The sequence below is a fragment of the Geospiza fortis genome, unplaced genomic scaffold (genome assembly GCF_000277835.1).
Source record: "Geospiza fortis unplaced genomic scaffold, GeoFor_1.0 scaffold171, whole genome shotgun sequence".
NCBI classification, from domain to species: domain Eukaryota; kingdom Metazoa; phylum Chordata; class Aves; order Passeriformes; family Thraupidae; genus Geospiza; species Geospiza fortis.
The window spans coordinates 2354526-2380221 of NW_005054313.1; the positions used below are offsets into that span (position 1 = coordinate 2354526).

Sequence of the window (25696 nt, forward strand, 5' to 3'; positions counted from 1 at the left end):
AGCAGGATTGGGGAATTCACAATTCTATGGCCTCATCTGACTTTCAAATTACTATGGGGTTGGGGTTGTTGGGGCTTTTTCAGAATGTCATCATTGAAGTTAAAGTCTTCCACCAAAACCTCACAGGTGTCTTGCGTGCCTTGTCTGCCCTGTGAGGAGGATCACAGCCTGGGGAAGAGACTGAAAATAACAACTTTTCTCCTCTGTTACATTTCTCAGTACTAAATTACATGACTTACCATACACTCAGCACATCCCAAAAACCTGCAGCTGGTGTTTTCCCACACTGAGTACATTTACATAACAGACTAACAAAAAATAATATTAAAAATACCTGTGTCTCAACAAAACAAGCTACCTCATGCACGGCTTGAGTTCATCCTTTTTTTCAAACCTGACAGATAAAGACCATTTACCTCCTCACACTCTTTCAGATGCAATGCTATTAACATCACTTTTGGGTCCACACACATATATGTAGATTTGTGTAGAAGAAACCTTACTAGGAAAAAATTAGGAAATATACCTACTTTGCCTTAAGCGCAAGAATATCAGTCTGGGCTGAAATTAGGAAGCAAACATACTTGTGAATAAACAAAACACCATCATGTCCACAAAAATTGAAGTATCACTTGCTACAAATTAATGCAAAATTATTCACATTTCACAAAATAAACACAACTGGTGGGAGCCACATGATTCCAAAAACATTTTCACTTTTTAAAATGGCTTAGTTTGGGTGTCTTTGCTTTAATTGATAGCCCTGCAGAAGTATATTTTTCTTGGCAGTGTATTTAATCAGTTAAATATGTTGAGAAATATCCAAAAGCGTCTTTATCATTTCAGAACCAGTTTTTTCATTACTCAAGAGCTAGCTATAATTCCAAGAGGCTCACACACAAAGTTAATGTTAATATTACCAGGTGAGCTTCTAATTTATCAGCACTGAAGTAGAAGTATTTGCTCAGCCTTGAGCAAATATTTGATTGTAACAGCTTGCTGTACTCATTTGTCACTCTCAAACGTGATTGTAATACAGGTTCTTTATTATTCTGAATTTCACTGTCCTCAACAGAAATATTTTAAAGTATTGAAAAACATCCAAAAAAGCTCATCTTTTTCTTTTTCAATTCAAGTTATGCAGCTACAGTAATACCTAAATAGTGTGTTGAAGAATGGTGTGGGTACCACTGATATTTTCCCTTCTTAAAATGAGTAAGAGCTAAGACTTCTTTTCATCTGTACCATGGCAGATGTTTTTAATGTGTTCCTACTGCATTTAGTATCTGAACAAATCCAATAGCCTCTCTAATTTGAGGGTAAATCTGCTCTTTTTCTGACACAGCTGAAATGATTAAAGCAGATCAAAAAAATACAGCCAGGACATCCAAAACACTTCACCTTATAAAAATAGTAAATCGTCCTATGTAGTGTCCTGGAAAAGGCCAAGCACTTGGATGTCAGTAAAGCCAAACAACGTGACAGACACTTGAAAGAATAAAAATAAATTACTTAACTAGAAAGATGGCAGGCCCAGTGGCTATGCTTATCTCATTTTTACAACAGTATGTTCTAATATTGCACAGCAGGGTGGATTTTTTCCATCGACAGCGACATAGTAAGTCATTCAAAAGTAAAAGAGAATCTATTTACTTACTTCGCAGAGGCTTTTAATGTCTCGCCATCTTTTGTCCAAGTATATTTCACTTCACTCATACCAGCTGTTTCACACAGTAGATTGACAGCATGAGTATTCTTGGTCAGAAAAACTGTATTTCCAATTCGTACAGTTACTGTTTTGTTGAAGGAAACTTGAGGAATTTCCTTTTGCCTCATAATAACTGGAACCTTCTGGTCAAACATTAACTTATCGACCGTTTTTGTGCTGAAACGTTCGGATTTGTTTGGCGATTTGCTTCGGAGTTTTGAGGAAACTTTCTCATCCTGGGCCCCCTTCCATTTTTCAGCAGTTGGTTGTGGATGCCTGGATAATTCAGCAATCAATTGGAAGATGAGCTGGGATGCCAGGTCATCGCTGACTTCTCCAGTTTCAATGAGCTGGCTCATGTTCCTCATGAGCTCCTCGAACTGAGCCGTGTCCATGCTGTAGGCACCCTGGAGAACTGCAGCCTCCAGGCGCTTGTTCCTGAACTCTCGAGAGCTGAACTCTTCTGCTGAATTGCTCCCAAAGCTCCCAAGGTTCCTCAGGAACGGCTGATCATTGACTTGCCTGTCACCCAGGTAGAGCTCGTTCTTCTTGCTCCACATTTGCCACATTTTGCTCATCTTGTGCCATTTGGCCCCGAGGCTGTTGGCCTCGTTGTGATCCGGGTGGCTGGGCTGGCTGGGCTGCTTTGGAGGGGCTGGGGGCTCGATGAGCCTGTTGTCAGTCCCGATGAGTTTGAGCACAAAGGTCTCATGCACAGAGCCTGCGATGCACCGGTACACACCGATATCCACAGCCTCCAGGGAGTGGATTTTCAGCGAGCCTGACTTAGTGATGCCAAGCCTTTTGGAGTTTTCTAAGTGCTGCCCATCCTTCTCCCAGCGGATAAGGGACTTCTGGAACCTTCTTACGGGGCACTTAATGACCACAGATGTTTTTGGGAGTAAGTAGGCTCGGCTTCCTATGGTAAAATTAATGCGCTTCTCTGGCCGTGTCTGAATATAAACTCGGTGCATGCTGACAATCTGAGGTCCATGGGCAGAAAACTTTGCTGGAAGCTTGGGCTTGATCTCTGCAAGAAAACAATGTGCTGAAAAGCATCTAGTCACTGGCAGTCATGCCTAGAAAATCTGCTTTTCACAGAATGCTTGAAAGAGCTTTTCCTGACTTTGTTCAAGCCAGACTGCAACACACACAGACCTTTTATCTGAGTCACAAAAATGCAAAAATATGAACAACACGAAACCATAACATTCCCTTGCTTTGGCCAAGAATTCTATTGCTTCTTCCCCAAATCTCCTAGCAATAAAAGGATCCAGGCAACATGTACCTACCTATGTGAAGGACATAGATAGTGAACATATATATGAAAGGATATGTACACATACTATATATTACTCCATGTATATGCTCATATTCCAGTTATATTTCCTACTGTTGCCTCAGAAAGGCTAGGCATGATGGAAATGAAAAAACTGAATTTAAAAAATGTGAACACATTATCACTTTCCCCACATTTGAGCACTGTTGAGTGCAGAATGACCTAAATAAAACAAAATCTATCCAAAATGTAAGGCTCCCCTTGACTCTTATTTAAAATGTTGGCTGGCTGTGCTGGTTGCCTGAGTCAAGCCAAACTGATAGCAGTGCAGGAGGTGAAAGAAACAGTCAGTGAAGACACAGCACGTGCAACAGGCAAAGCCGCCCTGTAATCACACACTGAGGGTAATTCATTAGGGTTGAAAGATGAGTTGCTGACAATATTGTGCCAAGAAAGCAGGGAGGGAAGCGAGGGAAGAGAGAAATAAGGCAGAATTTTCAAGGCTGAATAGAGTGATCAGATGAATTACAAAAGCAGGCAATAACAGCCTAAAGCTTTGTGCAGACTGGGTATAGACACACTGGGTATTATGAAACTCCTCCTGCACTGAACTGTGGGCACCTGGATTCTGGAAGGTTTCTGGGGATCTGCCTGGATGAAGATGCTGGAGGGTTTCTAGGGAGCTGCCTGGATGAAGATGCTGGAAAGTTTCTAGGGAGCTGCCTGGATGAAGATGCTGGAAGGTTTCTGGGGATCTGCCTGGATGAAGATGCTGGAAGGTTTCTGGGGGTCTGCCTGGATGAAGATGCTGGAGGGTCTCTAGGGAGCTGCCTGGATGAAGATGCTGGAGGGTCTCTAGGGAGCTGCCTGGATGAAGATGCTGGAGGGTTTCTAGGGAGCTGCCTGGATGAAGATGCTGGAGGGTTTCTAGCGGTCTGCCTGCATGAGCACCACGGCAGGCTTTCCAGCAGAGCTGGGAGGCACAAGGGGTGTTTTGGATGCAGAGTTCTGGATGCCGCTGTGCTGACTCACTGCTGGCAGCAGCAGTGCCCGCTTTGATCAGCGGAGCGAGCCTGGCCGGGAGCGCCGCGCCGGGCAGGGAGGGACAGAGCGCGGCAGGACAGGGACACGCACCCCGAGCCCTTCCCGGCCGGGTCCGATCGGCCGCACGGGAAGGGTCGGGAAACAACGCTGCTGGTGCTAGAAAACAGCCCCGCAGTGCTCGGTGACCCAGCGCTTTGGTATGTGACGGAGAGAAAACTCAGAGCCCGCAGAAGGAGCTGATGGCCAGGAAATGGACACAGGGATCAAAACATTTCTCAGCTCGTCTGAATCTGAAATCGGTGCTGCTTTTCCACTTGGGAGGTACTTAAATACAAAGACAACTACGCTGATGGCACAGAAATGATACCCGAAAAACTGTGTATACATGTGCTCCAAATATGCTGTGAAGAAATAGGTGAAAAGCTAAATGCTTCAAGCATTCAATAAGTGTGTACACTATAGGAACTACACCCTGGAGTGCGTTCTTATGCTTATAAAACAAAATGGTTATTTTCAATGTTTTGGGTAATGAGTTCAGACCTGTGGGGATATCATGGTTTCATAATTACACAGCTTTTAAATCGGCATTTGTTATCCAGACACAAGGTTCCCTCAATCATTTCACATGGTACAACAATTAAATTGTTTTAGGCATTCAGTTTACTAAAATTATTAAAGTAGCGTCCTGGTTTTAATAAGTTATTGGGCCCCAAATATTTCTTTTCAGGGAAGCGTTCCAGTATTAAATATTCTACTTCCAAAACCCAACTTACAGACACAGTAAGTGTAACTTTAAACACACAAATTAAAATACTTCAGGCTGTGGTCTGTTTACACTAGTTATTCCAGCTTAGAATTAAACCCAGTGCGTACTTATAAATATGTTAACAAGTCTCATCCATTTCATTTCTTTAAAAAAGACAGACCACTAACTCTCATTAGCAGCTCAACACTAAAGGGTGTGTGTATTTTTACTGGTGACTGGTGAGCAAGGCTGAGAGTGAAACAAAGTTCAGAGTTGTGGATGGCAGGCCATATAAATATATAAGGTCACATGAATGTATGAGGCCACATAACTTTGCATTCTCTAGGTCCTTACTGTCATTCAATCTTGCAGCTGCTGAGGTAATGGACTGTTTGGGAGGGTAAAGGTAAATCTTATGGAATATGTGCTGGAGCCTTTGGACCTCATTATCACCTGATACAAATCCATCTGCATCTGTGACCTGTAATGGTCCTGAACAGCTTCAGCTGGGTTTCAGATCCTGGTGACCTCAGGGCTAGACTGGTGTTATTTCCTATTTCTCAGAGCCCGGAGTCAGGAATGTTTCTACTTAATAAGCACTCCTAAGTCAGAAAACAGCTACAATTACCAGTCTCAGGGTAAAAGATTAAGTCTAAAATGACTCAGCATTGTCATGAGACAGTAAAAAAGGCACTCCTGTGAGCCACAGAAGCATCACCTTGAGGAGGGAGATTTAGGAACTGCTCTCCAAGGCAAGAACCCCCAACAGCACTCACACCACACTGCTCCTCACCCATCCACATCACTCCTTGTCCTACAGAGGAGATGTAGATACAGAGGAGATGCCTCCTGCACGTTCCTGGGACTCCAAAGCCTGCTGCTGTCCCAGCCCTGGCTCCTTCTGCAAGACCCAAGCAGGAACTGCAGGTGTGGAGCAGCCTCACACCTTCCCCTGCCCTCCTGCTGCACTGTGAGAGAATCCCCAGGCAGATCTGAGCTGCAAAGGCTTCCTTGCTCCACAGAGTGATGAAAATGCAGGGAGAGGACAGGGATTCTCTTTATGGCTTTGATCTGCTCCCATTCTGGCCAATGTTACTCCCTCTGCAGCCCTGTGTGCTGCTCTCTAGGCACTGTGCTGGAAGCTGACATGCTAACATTAATATCAGTCTGAACTAAGCAATTTGCAAAGCAGCTCCACTGCCATTCAACTATCCACAATTAATTAAATTCAGATAGATATGCAACTCAAAATATTTTATTAAACCTTATGCCAAGGACATTCCTGAAAGTCCACGGGGCTTTATTTAAGTGGAGTTTTGAACCTCAGGATTTTGGCATGTTAATCTGAAATGCAGGCCAGGAAAAGAAGTTCCATATTATGTATGAATCAGTAATTATTCTATTTCTTATGTTGTTTTGTGAATAATTTTTAGAGCAAAGCTTCAAAATGTATAAAGTAGCTATTTCTTCACAACACTGTGAGCTGAGCCAAAACATGGCTATGTCTGACCTGTGATCAGAACCAGGCCATTGATAATGGCTTTATGTTTTCCCACAGCTCAAAACTAAAAACTCTTTTTTTTCCCTGTCCTCTCAGCACCCTGCTCCCCAAATCTGCAAACCAATACTCTCCATTATAAAGGAAGGGGAACATAGGTTCACACATAAAGAACCTGCATTTAGATCTGCCTATTCTAAATTAGTGGATGTAATTGAACACGCTCTGTATCACAGAGGATTTTCCATCACTGTTAAACAATTAGTGCAACTACCATCAGTACCATAACCCAGTTGTGCCCAAATTGTACAATTTCCATAGACAATCCCTCTGAAAAGATTCTTATATAGACAGTAATAAAACATCAGATTTTTCAAAAAATGTCTGTATTGTCACCACTCTCTGTGCAGCTAATGAGGCCAGGATTGTAATTTTTACAAGGAGAGACAGAAATTATACCTAAAATTATCACTGGCACAGAGTTTCAGGTTTTGAATTCCATCATGTTAAGCAAAATGTCCAGTGTAATACAAACATACAGAGAAAAGACAAGGCAGAACTGGATTCTTATCTTTTCTAATGTCCTTTGTAATTTATGTTAAATTTATTAATTTTTCTCTTTTTTTTCCTGTTTGAATAGTGTAATGATAAAGGACAAATCAGATCAAATGGTGCATAAGAGTGAAGGTGAGAGGTATGCACCATAATATATATTCAAAAACTACTTCTTGAGATCATAACCTTTGTTTTTGAATGGTGGAAATAAAAATAAAAGCAATCCTGTTATTACTGGTATAGTAATTATGACACTCAGTTTGTGCCAAGCTATGTTGTGATAGTACAGGGAGATGAGTGAATTAATGTGCATACAGATTTCTCTTTATAAATAGATCATTCCAAATCAGCAAGGAACCAGATAAATTCACATACTTACTGTTGCAGGCATTCATCTGACAAGACCTTACAAGTAGTGAAGGAGACAGAGCACTGCACATCGATCCATTTAATGTGACATATTGGCCCTTTGCTGTGAGGTTTTGGCAGGCAAGTTTCCTTCTCTGGATTCCAACACCACAGCTTACTGAGCACTGTGAAAGGAAGGATGCAGTCAAGCTAAACTTGGTGCTCCACACCATACATGCTAATTTTAAGCTAGTTTGTTTTGTGGTGGTTTTCTTTTAATATTTTTTTTTAATTTTTTAGTTCTGAAAGAGTACACACACTCTACTTCATAAGAATCCTTGTGTCATCTAGTTATTAGACTGTAATATTAGTTATTAAACTCTCTCCACTTTTCCAGGCAGTAAGAATATAAGACAGTTTTTCCAGCAAGCAAGCCATGAATTATGTAACATGACAGTATTTATGCCCAACCATGGGCAAAACAGAGCAATGAGATCTGGTACCTGAGAGAAACAACTCAGCAGGTTCTCAACAGTCTCTGGCAAGTCTCTCAGCTCTCTCTCTTAGGTTGTATTGCATGAAACTGTAATTTCAGCTTCTAAATTCAATTTTCTAAATCATTTTGAATGGGGAGTGGTAGCAAGCTTGCATTAATCAGGAAAGGAGGAGGATGTATTCCAGAATAATGCAAAGATTTGCTTCTTGGAAGCTGTACCATGAAATTATTGATAGCTAAACATGTCTGGTAGAAAGCATCCAATGACCTCCAGTGACTGAAGCACTGTGATCAGTCTGGCTGCAGGCAGGCATGCACAGTTTAGTTCAGGACAGGCTTTGTGACAGCTTCAGCTGCCCTGGCAGCTCCAAACAGCTCATTTACCCAGGCAGAAACCTTCAGAGCTTTCGTTATAATGGAGGGTTTTGGTTCACCATTATTGAGGTTTGCTCACCTTGGACCATTCTCCAAAGACCAGCTGAGGAGGACAATCAACTTTTGCACAGGCTTTACTACTTGGCAATTTGGGTTCCTGGCAGGTGTCATCAGGGTGTTTCAGGAAACTTCCATCTGTCAGCAGCTGCTTACAGGACACCCTGCGGGTCTGAATCCCCCCTCCGCAGGTACGTGAACACTAAGGAGGAGAAGAATCAAATGTAGCATTTACACCTGCATGGACATCTGCGCTCCTGAAAAATGACATCTACTCTCAATGGGAAATCAAGCAGCATGGAAAATTCAATGTTAAAATATTTAATCTACTGGAGATGAGAACTGGAGATCAAATGTCAGACATACTACCTGAATGCATGGAAGTAGTAGGAATCTCAGAGAAAAACATGCATCTTATGCATAAATCTATGTCACTAACTTGTTAATGCATGAAAAAGAAAAAAGAAAAAAGAAAAAGAAAAAGAAAAAGAAAAAGAAAAAGAAAAAGAAAAAGAAAAAGAAAAAGAAAAAGAAAAAGAAAAAGAAAAAGAAAAAGAAAAAGAAAAAGAAAAAGAAAAAGAAAAAGAAAAAGAAGGTGGTTGTGTTTAGAGAGCATAGGAAGAGAGATGATGTGTGGAATAACAGGTATCCAGCTTTCTGAAATCCTAACAAGGTGTTCCACCTCATCCTGTGACTGCTTATCAGCACAAGAGTCTAGAGCAGCACTTTTGGGTTAGTTTGTTCTGTGATGGAAGTTGAAACACACACAGAAGGTGGGGAGCTGCCTTCCATGCAGGAGAGTTCCAAGTTCCTGGCCAGAGGAACCCATTTAGACTCTTCCTGTGACCCAGCCATACCTGCTGCCATTCCTCAGCGTGCCAAGCAGGGGGACAGTCAATCTGGTTGCAGGCCTGCAGAGAAGGAGGCTTTGGCTCCGGGCACTGGTGGGCAGCAGGAGCGGGTGCCCCGGGCTGCTGGCAGGACACGGCGCGGCTCTGGATCCCCACCCCGCAGCTCGCCGAGCAGCGGCTCCAGGGGCCGCTCTGCCACCTGTCCCAAAACACACCAAAAGCTCTCCTTCAGCAGCCCACCTCACCCTGGGGAAGGAACAGTCTCATCCAGACAGAGCCCAGCAAAAAGCACAGCTGCAGGCACGTTATTGATCGATGGCTAAAACGCCCCTTTGGTTTGGCTGGAGCACAAAAGTGTAAATTGGTAACAAGCAAATGCAGAATTTATTAACAATAAAGTAATAAACTTTGTCATTTTCAGACAAATTTTACTCCAGTATTTACCTTTATAGTGCTCCTCTTAAAAACAGCCTGTTGGCAACCTGCTGCTGTTTACATTGATAAATGTAAATATGTAAATAGACCTTTCTTATATTTAGAAAACTTCCTTTAGATGCGTATATGTTTTCTATAAAACATCCTGTTCCTGTTAACTTGTTCCCTACATTTAGCAAGAGCAGGTTTCTGAAAACACATAGAAACAATTTTGAAAGGATCTCAGGGATGTCAGAGATCAGAAATGGGTAAACAAGCAAGCACACATCAAAATTTCACATACGGCCCTTTCAAGGGATCAAAAGACCTAGAGGTTTTCTGGGATTTAGACTGGGTTTGTTCTTTCCCCAGAATCTCCAAATAAACATAAGAACTACATGGGGCTACTAAAGAAGCATTAAATTGAGGTGCCATTAAATCATAATTCATATGTTTTTTAATTCAGTAAAGATAAAAAGTGAATATCCTCAGCTTTTCCTTTGTGAAATATCTTCAAAATTTTCCTTCTACTACTTGGAGAGCTAAGGCTCTTTTTCTAACTCTGGCAGATATTCAACATGGAAGAGATTTATTTCAGAAAATGTCCCCTATTTCATCAGTGAGATATGAAGAGTGGAAAAGGAGTGAACAAGACCAAAAAAACACCCCAATCCCAAAACCTTGTTGAAAATGGAAGTAGTGAAATTCTATCCCAAAAGCATGACCACAGTCCTGCAATCTGAACCCTTTCTGAGAAAGGCAATGTTTATTTAAGTCCCGTTAACCCTTCCTTTGCCACCACATAATTCCATTATTCCAGGGTACCTCGGGGGGCAGAGCTTCGTGTTGCAGGTCCGAGTCATCGGGGGTGGCCTCTTGGAATTGTCACACAGGCTTTCACTGACACCTTGCTTTGTGTCCACATGCAGACACATGGCAATGGCTTCCTGTGTGCCTGCATTTGAAAGGAAAACACCCATGAAACACTGGAGATGCAGGAGATTTCTGTCAAGCTTGCTCTTGAATAATAATCAGTAAAAAAAGCACTGGATTAGATAAAAGTAACAACTCAAGCAAAAAGGAATGCAGAGACAGTTTATATATTTAATACTCAGAAGATATTTGTGAATTATATCTCACCTTTACTTCTTTGATATTTAAAAGTCATCATTTGACATTCTACTGCTCTGAAAACCAATAAAAACCAGGTTTTTCTCTCAAGCTACTACCAGAGGCTGCATCCACTGGTTCAGTAATGATCCTAAACCAGCTGCTACCTCCATTGCCAAAACTGAGGTGAAAGTGATTCCTTCTCACTTACCTTGCCTTTAATAAAAAGCTAAAGATCTGCAAAAATTGTTATAAAAATGCAGAAAACTTGCAAAGCTATAGTCAGGAGAAACGTTCTATGTTTAGTCAGCCATTCTCAGTGGCCAAGAGATGCAATGGTTTTGCTGAAGGCAGCAAATCTGACCCAGCCTAGAGCTTTCCTGACCAGTTACCATTCTTGGCACCTTCTGATCTGCAGCTCTTGCTACCTGGATCTTATTACTAAAGCATGGAAGATTACTAATGCTCAAATTTCTATGAGCAAAATGAAACGTAATATAAGTTTCCTTTAGAACAAGACAGCTTAGTGAACACACGTTCAGTGAACTACTTCTATTTTAAACTTGTGCAATTATCCAATTTTATATATCATATTTTTTAGTATGAAAGCCTTGCTCAATTTCAAAGCTCACTCACATGCACATAAATTACAAGATGGTTGTGATGTGCCTGGGGGATTCTGTGTAGCTGGGTTGTTCTATACGAGCAATGCTAATGATCCAAATCCTACAGAACAAAAGAGCTGAAATCATAAAATACCTTTATTGTTTCCAAGTAAAAATGGCTCTTGAAGAGCCAGTTTCATAGAATTTAAATTCCTTTCCTTCTTATCTTTCACTTATCTTCAGTGATTTTAAAAGGACACTGCTGACCATCAGCCATTCTGATTCCAGTGGGCTGGAATACCTGACACAGAAAGTTCCACCCCCAGTCCAATATTTCTCTCCTGTACACAAGCACTGTCATTTTTGCATAAATCAAAGATGTTCCCTCCATCTATAAGCAATTTTGATTCAGTCCAGTGTATTAGCCAGCCCAGGCCACAGTCCCACTTGAGCCAGCCCAACTACTTCAGACACCTCAGCATGGGTAAACCAGTAGCAATTTTCAGAATAACACAAATTCCAATTTCTTTCAGGCTCTCTGGTACACCTTGAGATCCCCTCTGGGACTCATTTGCAGTTCAGAAAGACCTTGTTATATAAATGTTTTGACTACATTTACAAAGTGATGAATTTTATAGAACAAAAGAGCTGACCTTAAATATGATTGACAATCTATTCATTTCTCTTGAATCAAAGTATTGATAATTCTGTTAACATAGAACATACACACATTGTAGGAAAACTACTTTACTAGTCAGGCTGAGAATAAATATTTAACAAATACCATGACTGCAATACAGGCATGAAAATGCCCAAACATGACAAAGCAATAAGCATAATTTTTCTTATAGAAGTAGGAGAATCAAAAGCTTTCTTTGAAGTCAATCCTCAAGTGTTTGCTTAACAGGAGCAGCTTCCCTTTCCCCTTACATAGGAAATGCACATTGGACTGTCTACGGAGAGAAGGAAGCATTTAGAGTTGGGTTCTGACAGAAACAGCTTTGCCTTACCAGACAAGTAAAAAAATCCATGCCAAGCATCCATATAATCTATATTTTAGGTCATAATCTACCCTATGCTACCAAGTTTTAGCTTTGCTCCCTGTGTTGCTGTGAGAAAACCTTGCTCCAAAGTGATGCTTCTGCTCTGGAACAGGTTGCACCACATAAAATTGTCTTAACATCTCACACAAAGGAGAAGAATTAAATGAAACTCCCCTCAGACCATCTAAATTGGCAATAATGTCATGGGAACTTTTTATCTCGGTGTTATATAAGCTAAAGTGGCCAGCCAAATGAACATGAGGCATGTCATACCAGGTGATGGGGTCTGTCTACAAATTGGCACCTGGAGTTCATTAAGGGGTTCCTGCCTTGCAGCAGGACCTGCGGAGGTTTAATCACATTAAGAGAAGAAAATGTTGATATGTGGTGTGTTTTTCATTTGACTGGAGTACAGAGCACAAACTGCATTAGCAATTCTTCCCCACAGGGGCCTCAATGAAAGAAAACCTGCCCCCTGTTTTGATGCTGTAAGTACAAAATGGATACTAAAGAGTTGTTAAAAACCCACCACGAAGTCCTTCCTGTTCCTTCGTTCTCAGTTCAAGAACTCTATTCAATAAATAACTGCACCTAATTGATGTTAAATTTTCTTGAACTTAACTGTCAAAATGTCTTTACAATTAATCAGATTTCTCACCCCAAAGTATAATTTTCCATTAGCTGGGAACTTCAATCACTGATAAACTTATTCTATGTCAATTGGAAAATGGAAAAATCTATTATTCAAACAAGCAAAGTTTTATATGTATGACTTTCTTGGCTTATAATATAAACATAGTAGATAATTTAACTAAAACATTATGTATGCAGCAGGGAGCATTAAGTATTTTTACAGTAATCTGATGCACTATTGTAGTAATTACCCTACTATTCAGTGAAATAGAATATTTTCTATTTTAACCCAGCATTCAAACCACATACATTTACATTCTTCTGCAATCTTTTCTGTGCAATGAAATATACAGTGCTTGAAGCTGTTTTAAAAGAGCAAAATGCTTGAATTAAGCCCAGAATTTCTCTTCCTGCATTTTTAAAGTACAAAGAAAATGGGGGTGGAAAGCTCCTCTACAAACGTTAAAAAGGTGGATCTATTCTCTACACCTGGAAGAGGAACGACACTTATTTACATCAGATAGTCTCAGTTTAGTGGCTTCTTAAAAATATTTACTATAAGCTGAAAATAACTCAGAAGAAATGTCAAATTCTACATATCCTTGAGCCTCTCAGTGCATCTATTTTATACTTCTGTAAGAGAGTAAACAACATCTGCAGCTAATGAAATAAATGACACAAATGACCAGCTATCAAGGTGACTCCAACACAAGCTGAGAGCAAATTTTCTCAGCTTTATATGTGAGTCTCTGAACGGTTATTGTTTTTCTTAGAACCCTTAAATTTGGCTAGAATCCATTAATATTCTAAGAATCTCAGGTTTCTCATAAATAAAATGGTAAACTTTTAGCTCCTATGGTCCAGACAAAAGCCTGAAAACACAACTTGACTGCACTCTGAAGTTACCAAAGCCACAGAGGCTATAGAGGAAATAACAGGATACGCACATGTTATTTATTGCTTAATCACATTATTTTTAGGCCATTGTAATGACTTTAGGTGGCCCAAATAACCATTTTTGAAGCATATAGAGCACTACTACTAATAATAATTACGTTTAACCACCAAAATCTGCCTCTTGCAACTAAACATATATTTAAACAAGAAAATGTTCAGAGATCTTTAAAGTGAAAAGTATCCCTTTAAAATATTGTTGAGTAGTAAATGATTGACACCACTAAAGAAATGCTATAGCTTACAACAAAAACATTTATCTTCAGGCATATTCTTTATTCTCATAATGATTATTAATTCCCTAATGATGATATTAAACTTACTTCCCTAATGTAAATTAAACTTACATCTGGGGCTCTCACATCACGGCCAAAGTTCTTCAGATTGAAAAGAACACAAAAACAAAACCAAAGAAACCCAAAAAAACATTCAGGGAAAATGAAGGCAAATTTTGAGATCCCCAAGCACGCAGCTGGCTTATTTTCAGTTTGGGATTTCTTCAGGCACTGAATAAAAAACCAGATCTTTAGATTTCAGACTGGTTACAGAGCTTCCTACGGGTATTAAAGGTGATGTCTGCCTGTGACTAACAGGCCACGACAACTTTTATTTACACTCATGGAAAGACAGATGAAGGAAGCATTAATTATGCTAAGAGGCATAAAACAACTGGGCTGCACTCAAAACCTCAACTTGTTTGGCTCTTCACATGCTGTGTGAGAAGCCACAGAGGTTTGGGGCAGAAGGCACACAAGTGACCCAAGACTGGGGTGACTTGCTCTAGAACTGGACAGATGATGTTTGATAACACCTTGCAAATCACTCTCTGTAAGTCTAATATCTGAAAAATCCAATGTTTCCATCTGCATTTCTTCATCTGCTTTGCAGAGGGACCAGAGGAGACTGAATTACAAGTCTAGTCTGCGTGAGGATTAAAAAAAAGGTGCAAGTGACAAGCTCTGAAAGAGAGATTCGGACTTTGCTCAAATACTGGCTATAAAAGCTTCCAGCCTGCTTAGAGCCTGCAGAATTTTCCCTCATTCCGAAAGAGTTAAGCACCAAGAAACGGGGGCAGGGAGTTTCGAGGATAGAGAAATCCACAGGAATTTGTTTTAATAGCCACTGCTAGATGCATACATACTAGAGAAAAAAGCACCTAATATAATTTACATTACACTGGGTTATTCCAAACTCAGACAACATTTATTTCTTATAACGAAAGAGTTCATCTAATTGAAATGAGATTTGAACATAAAACTTAGCAGAAATGGATCAGCTCCTTTGAACTACACAATGGAAAAATAGTAGACAGTGAGATCATTAGCTAGTACATTGCAGTGAGCTGGAAACAGAAGAGATGTCTGGTTCCCTTAAAACTATTTATCGGCAGGTAATTTTTGGTCTGTTTGAAAGCCTTTGCCAAGGCAGCCAGAAGACCAGAGCTGATAGAAAGGAAAAATCACCTAACTAGCACACCAATATGGGGGTTTCTGAAGCTGCTCATTGATAAAACACCCTGACAACTTCCCACATTTCCCAGGAGCATCACATAAGGAAAATGTCTAGACACAGTACCAGTGATACCACAGAAGTCTTAAAAACACAAACAGATATTGTCTTTCAGACTTCTTCAAGTGAGTCATTTCTACTGCATAGCAAACAAATTGTTAGATTACTGTGAACACCTACAGGACAATTGTGGGTCAGGGAATCTCACAAATTCATGAAAGGGTCAGAAGTCAACAACAGAGTTCACGCTCAGCTCCCCCAGGAACAAAATTTAAGCTGAACGCAAGATTCTGGTCATCAGTCATTTTTAAGTTCCTTCCAATGAAACTGCTGAGTTCAGTGCAGGCTCCTTAAATTACCATCAGGCTGCACACCAAGTGCAAGTTTTTATGGGGGTGCTTTTGCAAGGACAAACTCACCCTTGGAGATGCAGAATGCAATTGCAACATGTGCAGTAGCAGGCAAAGACTAGAGATTATTTCAGCCTACATATCTGATTATGTCCTCAAAATTCAAAAACCTTGGAGTTTTAGAACACCTCTGACAAAGACATTGGCTAAAAAGCAGAAAAGTGGATTTAAGATGGCAACAAAATGGTTGTACGTTACAAAAATCAGTTGAGATACCAGAACTTCAAATTTTGAATTAATGAAAGGTTTGCTTCTGCTTTACAGCACAATTTCCTTATTTCTAAAAACATTTATCTTATTAAAATATAAAACAGAGTCACTCAGCCACAAAGGCGTCACTACCATCTCATGCTGCTACAAACACACTTGGACTACAGTCTCTCCTTCCTAGCCATGATGCCACTGCAGGTAGTGCAGGGAATGGGATGCTCCAGCTTTTGTGATCACAGGTGCTGTTATTCCTATGGATCAACCCCCTCAGTAAGCAGCAGTGTTAAATGATAACTGAGGCACTATCAGTCACTTACCATGCTGCTGGATCCCATTCTGGGGCATCCCTCCCAGCTTCTGCTTTCCAGCTTTGAACTGATGAACAGCACCAAGAAGGGAGGCTGCTGTCTGTGAGCTCTATCTCGCTCCCCACTTCCAATTGTTTCTGTTTCCCCTTTTTCTACATTTTTTATTTCTTCTATGGGTACAACTGTCTTCACTTCCCACTGATGTCAGCAGTCCTGTCATATATAGGTGTGTTCACAATTCCACTGCCTCCACTTAACACTTCATAACTCACTGTGTTCAGTCCCAAAGTACAGTAAGTAGTAGCAACACCAGCAGCCTTGTCTGGTAACATGTACTTAGGACGACAGGGAGATTCGATTACATCCAGGCAGGAATGTGCCTAACTACTTGCAGACAGATGTATGGCACAGAGCTCCAGGCAGTGATACAGAGCACCCAGACCCAAACCAGCTCCTGTTTGATCTCCACACCAGCCAGGCTGGAAGCAAGTCTCCCTAATTACAGCTCTGTATTCCTACTGTTCTGCAGAAAACAGCAGCTTTTTGGAAGAAAAGGAATAAACATGGGAATTTTTACTCTGAAACCATACAGTTTTGGTTCCTAGGAAAAGGTAGATCATCTAAACATTTCCACCACTGATGTATCAGACATACTGGTACCACAGAGGGCCTGGCACCTCACAAGACTAAAGCAAGGTGCTGCAGCAGCAAGACTGAAGCAAGTAGCTGTATCAACTTCCTGCACCTTACTTTACCCAATAAGTAAAGTTTTTCTCCTTTGCTGAAAGAAAGAAAGTAGTTTGAAATACTCTATTGATATCCAAAAATACGTTAAAGTTTGTAGCTGCAGATTTTCCTACAGATCAACATAATTACTTTAAGGTAACACTAACAGGAGGTGCAACAACACCAAACAATGTCAAATTCTTACAACTCAGGATAAATTAAAATAAAAGGTACCTCCAAGACATGTGGCTGAACATGGAGTGAACCCAATATATTCCCAGTCATACATCACAGTGCCATCTTCAGCATGAGGAAATTCAGGCGTGTAGGGGACAGGATCACTGTCACAGGAGGCCTGGTGGCAGACTCGTTCTGTGGGTGGCCTCTCATCCTCACACTCCTCCTCGGGCAGCTCCACCTCGGTCTGAGTGAAGGTGAGAAGGATCCGGCACTTCACCTCTCGCACCTGGACACCACTGCCACACGTGGCACTGCACGGGGACCAGGGCTCAGGAATGAACCTGCAGAGCATCACGGCACTGTCATTTATTCCATGTAACTGTGCCTGTGTGTGCACAGCTAAAACACAGCCAACACACATAAAGGGGTGTTTGTACACTCAGCAGAAAATACATCACACTGACGCTTAAATAGAATGCACAATCAAGTATCTTAAGTCTCACACTTGACTCTCATATCCCAGACCATTTACCAAAATTCACACAAGAAGATGTAGGAAAAGAGGAGAAAGAATCATGAGGATCAGGGAGAGCTGTATCCTTTGCTGAGGAAAAACGAAAACACTTAAATCTTTTCTCAGTCTCCTTCAGCGGGGAAAAAAGGAGAAACTCCAGGAAGATGCATCTGTACAACATAAAATTACTGCCCAGATACAGGGACTTGGGCATATGCCAAAAGTATATTTGCAATCTGCTTAAATCTGAGAGGTCCTCACCTTATGTCATACTAATAATCAGCAACCAGAGAAAAGAAAGCTTTTCAAATGGAGCCATTTCCAGTGCACACCACTGCAGGCTCTCCAGATTCAATCTTGCAAGCAGCCTCTCATCTTCAGTGAAGAGGTCTAACCACTCTACAGTCCATCATTTTTATTAGAAAGCATTTATGCCCCTAATGAACTACAATAAAATCTTGCTTTACAGGTCATGAATTTGTTATAATATCCTCTGACTTTGAGGGTCACATTAATATCTGACAGTAATTTTCAAAATGGCACTAGAGACAAGGGGTTGGATTTCTTGAATAAAGTTATCCTGGGTGGCTCTGGGGTATACTTTATGGAAGTCAAATACAGAATTTCCTAGAAGTTTTTTTTCCCCATGAAAAGGCTGCAGTTGGTCTTTATTATGCGTCCAAATGTAGCTGATGATCCAAACACCAGTGGGAGATATAGGAGGATAATTTGACCAATGTTAAAAATGTATTTGCAAAGAAAGATCCAAATTAGGATTCAAAAGATTTGGCCCTTATCTTGGATAAAGAATTATCTTTCCCTCACTGCAGGAAAGCTGCCCTTACAAACATAAGAACAGTTGTGTAAGACAAAAATCAGTATTTACACTCTGCATACACAGTAAGCACAGAAAAATGTCAACAGTGTGGTTTGATTCTGTGCACCATTTATCATCTTGCCAATAATTTCTTGCCAGTATACACAGAGGAAGAATCAAATAGAAGAAAGGAGAACAGATGGCTGGATAACCTGTAAGGATACTCTGTCAGTCCTTGGGATACTCACCAAGGCTGTGACTGGGACAGACCCCAAAAGTGACTTTTTCCTGTGGAAAAGACTATTCCCATTTCCAACAGAGGTTAAAAGATTAACTGGTTATTCTTTAAGGAGATATTAATGAAATAACTTTAGAGGTCTGCTACAAAGATAAATATATCTAAGCCCATCAAAATTTCTTTGAGTTCTCTCAGAATTTTTGTTAGAGCTCACTGGTCCTCACCAGACTTCAGGAAAAGGCACATTATCCCCAGCTCCTCTTGTCACCAAGAGCTCCCAGTGCTCATCCCTTCACAAACCTGAGCACCTTCCTGCATGGCCAGATTGATGTTATCAAGGATGCTATCAAAACAGTGCATGGCTGTGTCCTACAGTGAACAAATCTGAGCAAATGCCAGGTTAGGAGCAGCCCAAGAGCCCACTGAGTCCATGGCACAGCTGGTGGGGTCAGTGTCCAGATGCCTCTGATATAAATTCTAGCGACTGTTCTGTGGGAAAAGCTGCAAAGGAAGGCTTTCTGCTACCCCAACAGATAAAATCAGCTTAATCCTGGAACATCAGATCTCACAGTCTTTTCAAAGACAGCCATGCAAACTACCTAGCGTGGCAAAATCACCCTCATCCAATGAAATGCTTAAACATGAGCCTAACTTAAGCATATTAGCTGTGCTTTGAAGACAGCAGGATGACAATGAGTTCAGAGGGAAACTTGTGCTTAAGTGCTTTATTGGATCATGGCCAGTGTGCATAGGCTTAACAGAATGATTACTTTCTTCTCCTTCTGTATAAAAAAAAAAAAAAAAAAAAAGAAAAAGATCCATTTATACTTATGTACCTAATTGGAAAAATAAAATTGATGGACTTTATAGTTGAAAATAGTTGGTCTTCTAACCATACCTAAGTTTATAGTCTGAAAGTAATAACTTCTTTTGGTAAAAGCATGACAGCAGCATACCAGAAATTAGTGTTAGTTTTGTGTACTGTTGAGTGCATTTAAACATTCTAAAAATAATGTATTTCAAAAACATTCTCTTGAAATCCTGTATAAATTAAAGGAAATTTTGAATCACAGCAACAATTTCACTCAGCAACCAAATGATTTATAAAGAAACTCAGAAAATTCTAAGCATTTTTTTCCTTGACTTATAGCAAGTCTATATTAGAATTGAGCTTTTCATGTTGAATATTAGTGTCTGGTATTTTTTCAGTGAAGTGCAAGACAAAAAATGAACACACTAAATACTTTTTATTATACCTTGGCATTTGTTAAACTAGTCATGTGACTATTTACCTATTGAAATCCTAAACCATAAAACTTCTCCAAGGATGATCATGTTCAAGTCACACTAAGTACTTTCAACAGATACCAATGGAGACTGCTAGTACAAAAGCAGAGCAAGGAACTGACTGAACACAGAGAGAGCTGATTTTTATCTGAATTTTGAGTTCAGGCAGATGGGGCTTTTTTTTTTTTTCCTTTATCTTGAACATGCAAAAGCAAAGCCTGTGACAGGTCATTAAAGCAAACTCCATCAGCCTCAGATGTGAGGTATTTTGGCATTCACAGCATACTCATGGTAATGCTCTGGACACAATAATTCCCTGAGGTAAACTCAGTCTGCCTTCAATGGGCACACACTCAGAGTAATCTCAGGTCAGGATTAAGGAGCATCAAAGTATTTGTACTACAGGGCTTTGTAGATCATCAGCAATTTATAATGGACAGGATAGTGGGAACTGGAAATTTTCTGAGATCTTTAGGTTCAAAGATGAGACCCCTCTTTTCATTAAAAAAAAAAAAAGAAAATAGAAAAATGCAAATTCGAGCAGGTACAACTTTTTATAATCAGCTTTTTTACCCAGTCATTCTTCCCAATGCTGCATCGAACCAAATTTCTCCTACACCCATCTGAGCAGGTATAAATAATGAAGACACTACAGATGCAGTGGAGGGCACATCCATGCTGCAGTGTTATCAGTCTAGCACTAATGGAAATGTGCATTCACCTGGCACATGCTGTAAAAGCAAGTGGAGGATGACCTGAGAAATGAAGCAGTGACCTAAACTAATGATGATTAAACTGGGACAGAGCAGCCCAACTCAACCAAATCAAATCTGAACTGAAAACTGAACTCAGTGCAGTCCTTTGCAGCTTACTGAAGACTTGGAAAACATGGTGTCTCTTAATTTTTTATTTACCTCATGACCATAGTTTTTGCTTTCAGTTAAGACAGGAAATGCCTAAATAATGAGATAAAAAGGCAGCTCCAGCATTATTTCCAGTCAGTCCTAATGTACCAAGGGTCCTGGATAAAAGTCTAAAGAAGCATCTACAATGTGGGCTCTTACTGAGCAGAACTTCCATGATGCTGGCACCCTACCCCTCCCTGCAGCACCACCCTTGCCTGCTCTGAACAGAGCCACACTGCTGGTTTTATCAGCCTCAAGGGTAATGTTGGACAAAATCACCAGCCTGTTTTCAGAGGAGCAGCTGTGAGAAATGGGTAATTCTCCATCACCAAAGGCACAGTGGGGACATGTCTGTGAAAATGACTCCAATGCAATAAGTGGAAACCTTTACGAGAAACACTGCATTTCACATCACTTTTTAGCTCATATTGCTGAAAAAATATATCAGTCTTTGAAAGCATTTTAGTTTTTCCCTAAGCAATGACAGAGAAAGGCAGCTGAGGTGTCTATTTCTTTAACTTACAAGTAATAAAAAGGATGCAAGAACTTGCCGGAGCTTCTCTGAGAATCCCACTGTAACTAAGAAGGCTCGAGGGAAGAACATTTAAAATAATGATTGGTATCAACTGTCATCACATTCCACAACTGAAAACTAAAAAGGTCAGACCTACATTTTTCTTGGCCTCACTTTAAGGACAGTCATTTTTTATTTTGCTAATAATAAAAAAAAGAAGCTTTTGAACATTCCCCCTCTATGTAAATTCAGGACACCAGCCGTGGTAGACCACAGAGGCAGAAGTATTTATCTTCCACAAGCTACTTTTGGCATATCCATCACTTGTGGGTTCTAAAACACAGCTGCATTTATTCTCTTATTCATTATCAACTAAAACATCACACAAATGCATAGAGAGAAAGTTGTCATAAAAGGATGGACTAGAAGTTGAGACTTCATATTGTGGTTTAAATTTGGATGACAAGAGAACAACTGAAATTAAAAGTGATTGCATTTTACCAAGGAAATCATCAGTCTCCTGCTAGGCAGAGGTGGGCTGTGAGTTATCACTGTGCCATGTCTAAATTACAGAAAACAAACAGATCTCAACCAGAGGGAAATCTTGTTATAATTTATTCTGGGAGAAGGAACAATTTATTGTCACAGTTTCTATTTAAATCTTAATCCCTGCCCCAAAAATCTAACTGGAAAGGACCAGAGCAGTTTGGGCATGAGGTTTAAAGTACTGATGGAGAAATTCTCTGGTCGCAAACCATTATTGTCCACATGACCCACAGACAATCTGCAGAAAGGAATGAAGTCAGGCATCAGCTATTTCTCATCTCTCCTTACCTGCCAACTTCCTTAGAAGACTCAAGAGCAAGCAGCTGGCAGCAGAAGACAGTAAAATGAAACTCATGGGGAATCTGGTTACAGTGCTAGAGCTGGGTCCCAGCAGAGCCCAGGGTGCCCAGAGTGGGGTGCACAGCCCCTCAGAGCACCTCAGCACAGAGGGGTGGTGAGAGGAGTCAGCAAGAGGTGGCTGGAGAAACCTTTCAGACTTAGGTGAAGATGCTTCTGGAAATTGTGAAGGAAAGTCTTGGGCCAGGATGAGGCTCATGAATGGAAGATGGAAAACATCTTAGTCTCCAGAGTAAGTGGAGAAGAAAAAGGCCACAGGGGAATTTATGGGTCACAGCTGGGAAGGAAGAATAACTGCTGCCATTGTCAGGACAAGGCACAAGGCAGCCCATGACAAAGTTTCCAGCTCAGCTCTGTTACATTCTACATCTCTTCTGAACCAGCAGTGCTGTGTCCCTGCCAGTCCTCCCTGATTGTTCTGTCAGACTGATGCTGAAGGATCCTAAAAACCCAGAAACTGCATTAGCTCATGGTTGCCACAGCAGGACTTTGTAATGCTAGAGATAATTTTCTTTATAGCTTCATGCTGAATCCTCTCTAGAAGTGACCTCATATACCTTCATTCTGCTATCCTGACACTTAAAAGACACATTTGATTGCATCATCCCCCTTTGACAATCACACTTTATTTTTATATCTTTGCTACTACCTGTCTGAATTCAGGGCCACTGCTTTGGAGAGTGAAATAACCCCTTACAGTAGGTTGACACTTGACATGAGAGGCTAGAGCAGTGAAAAGTTTAAACTACAGTCACCATAACTATATAAACACCTGTTTGGCAAGAGGTTTCTTCTGTGAGTCATTGCAGGTGTAAAGATTTTATTACTCATGGTCACACCTGTTGCTCCATGTGTGCCAAAAATCAGGAATAGCTTGATGGAATAAGAAAAATAAGCATAAGGTACACTCTGCTATCAGAGCAACATAAATCCAAAGCAACTTCATTAAGCTCATCTAAATTATTTCAAACTGACATTACTAAAAAATGTGCAGAATTCAACACAACGCAATAAAATACTGTTCAAAATCTCACCACATACAAAGCTAATACTTTTTATAAACTTAAATACTTTAATGCCTATATATTGAATATATTACATATATAAATAAATGTGTGTATGTGTGTGTGTATGAAATGTACACAGGGGATATAAGGAATTGTGTGGATGCCCAAACATACAAGTGTCAGGAACAAGTGTAGCTGGATTTAAATTGTGATTTCATCCCCAGGACTTGCAAGGCTTAACCTCATCAGTTTTTAAGAGGACTCACAAAATCCAGATGTTATTTCACACATATACACATGTAAAATAGTACAACTTACCCCCATAGATGCAGCTAAGCACAGAGATCAGCAGGTTTTTCTCACTTTATGCATTGGTCTCACCCCCCAAGGAAATCCTGGCAACCCTACAAAGTACCTCTTAAGTTTTAATACCACCACTACATTCTTGAGGTAACAGCTATGACCGGGATAAAACTAAAGTTATTTAATTTATTTCTGCTGAAGCATCTCCACATGCATTAATTAGGGCTTAATCAGGCTAAAATCAAGATCCCTTTGAATTCCTGAATTATATAGGGGCACTATAACAGTGTAGCTGTGTATCATCCAGAACAGGAGCTCCAGAAGCAAAGTCACTGAGATGTAAAATTAGGAACAGCTCACCACAGGACTCATTTCCCATGGAGGGCCAACTGTCAAAGCAAACTGCATAACAACAATCATTCCAGAGGTCTGCAAAACACACTGGAAATGTTTCTTCACTATAAAAGGCCGTGTACTTACGTTGGCTCTTCTGAGACTGTGATGGTCTCTTCCATTTCATGGGCCTGTTTAAACCATGGCAATTTTGCTTCCACAGGACTTTTTTCTGGTAGAGGACAAAAACTCAAAACATTCAATAATTTGTCCAAAATCAAAGCAATATGTAGATGTTAGCATTAATCACCTCAGAATTTCACAGCTGACATTGCTTATTGATCTAATGCTTTTATAGATATACAAGATAATAACACAAAATTTACTAGAAAATTTCATCATGCTGTTTGAGCTCCATTCTTTGTTTTAAATTTGCAGAAATGGAGAAGGAAAAAGGAAAATAGTTAGAGTATAGTTGCTGAGTCACACTGAGAATGTTGACACCAGGATAACACATTTAATTTAAAACAAAAAAGAACATCCCAGGTGATACATACGGAGTTTCATTCCCATTTCAAGTATTATCGAACAACTCCTCCTCCCCGTGTTAAGCTCATTAATTCTGGTTTTTGACCAGACTATATAGATTTAGTTGGCACGTTCACTTCATGACAGTCTGGCCACATTATCAGCAAAAAATATCAGCGGGGCACTTTTACTAGCACCAATAATTAAAGTGCTTGTTTCTGCCAAAACTGGAAAAAAAAAACCCCAACCCCTAGTAAATTCCAGCTTCTGGCATTTCTGAAAAAGGTTACCAGGGGCTTTTAATTCTCTGGACAAAAAATGCGAAACAATAACAGAAGCAGACGAAACTCCAGTTACCTTTTGGCTTGTAGCAGGGCACTGGCACGATGCACTCCTCCTTGATGTGCAGCTTGAGCTGCGGGTTGCAGCCCCCGACGTGCTGCCCGCGGTGGTCGATGCACAGCACGACGCGGTAGCGCAGCCCCCGGCCGCAGGTCACCGTGCACTGGGGACACAGCAGAGCCCCTCAGCCTGCTGCTCCCACTGCCAGCGCTGCCCAGCAGCATGGCACGAGCAGCACTGAGGGGCTCACTAAAGTTTTCCCACTGAGAGGTAAGAGTTTGTCCCTGCGTTGCTAAGTGGATAAGGAAAAGGTTGATGCTGGGAAAGAAGTTGAAGTTTTGGGAATGCAGGTGGTTTCTTGGGGTTCTGTGAGGCTTTATCTGGCTGGCAGCAGGCTGAAATAGAAGTGGCTGTGCACTGAGAACGCACTCTGTCACAGTGGTGGTTTTCAGTCAAGGCTGGGTCAGGGGAGCTGCATTTTCTACACTCTGGTGGCACTGATGTCATCTGGATGAACTAAGGAATTACAGGAGTGCTGGCCTACCTGACTGTATCAGATAACCACAGCCAGGACAAGCTGGCTTAGGCTATTGTTACTGTAATGAAAGGTAAGAATGCTGGAAAATCACCCTTGCAGACTTGCCAGCCCCTGAGACAGACATGCCTTTAACTATTACAGCCAGTGAAATACTACATTTATCAAGAACTGCGACATAAATGACCTGACTGCAAAGGGGCCTGACCTCTGTCTCTAACTTCTGCATGCAAAGCAGGAATTCAACAGGCACAAGGAATTCTACATTTGCATTTTGCTCCACACAGACACATTAATGTTTTGATTATCAGGCAGAACTGCTTAGAGCAAATTTTGCCCAGTACTATTGATTATCTTTCAGGGCTATACTTTTCTAATAGTCCTGTGCTAATAAATACATGGTAACATAAGA

General features: G+C 40.7%; 1 protein-coding gene across 3 annotated transcripts in view; it reads right to left on the minus strand.

The window, feature by feature from the left end:
- Positions 1 to 25696, minus strand: part of ADAMTSL3 (ADAMTS like 3) — a 168953-nt gene that overhangs the window by 24015 nt on the left and 119242 nt on the right. For all 3 annotated transcript variants that reach the window (XR_004081612.1, XM_031055984.1, XM_031055983.1), the window contains exons 13-20: positions 24765 to 24912; positions 24027 to 24111; positions 17113 to 17399; positions 10196 to 10325; positions 8963 to 9155; positions 8128 to 8307; positions 7209 to 7362; positions 1658 to 2738 (exon numbers count right to left, since the gene is read on the minus strand). Coding sequence is in view for 2 of the 3 variants with exons in the window: in XM_031055984.1 (XP_030911844.1) it covers positions 1658 to 2738; positions 7209 to 7362; positions 8128 to 8307; positions 8963 to 9155; positions 10196 to 10325; positions 17113 to 17399; positions 24027 to 24111; positions 24765 to 24912 (2258 nt within the window). In the remaining variant the exon portion in view is untranslated. The remainder of the gene's footprint in view (positions 1 to 1657; positions 2739 to 7208; positions 7363 to 8127; positions 8308 to 8962; positions 9156 to 10195; positions 10326 to 17112; positions 17400 to 24026; positions 24112 to 24764; positions 24913 to 25696) is intronic.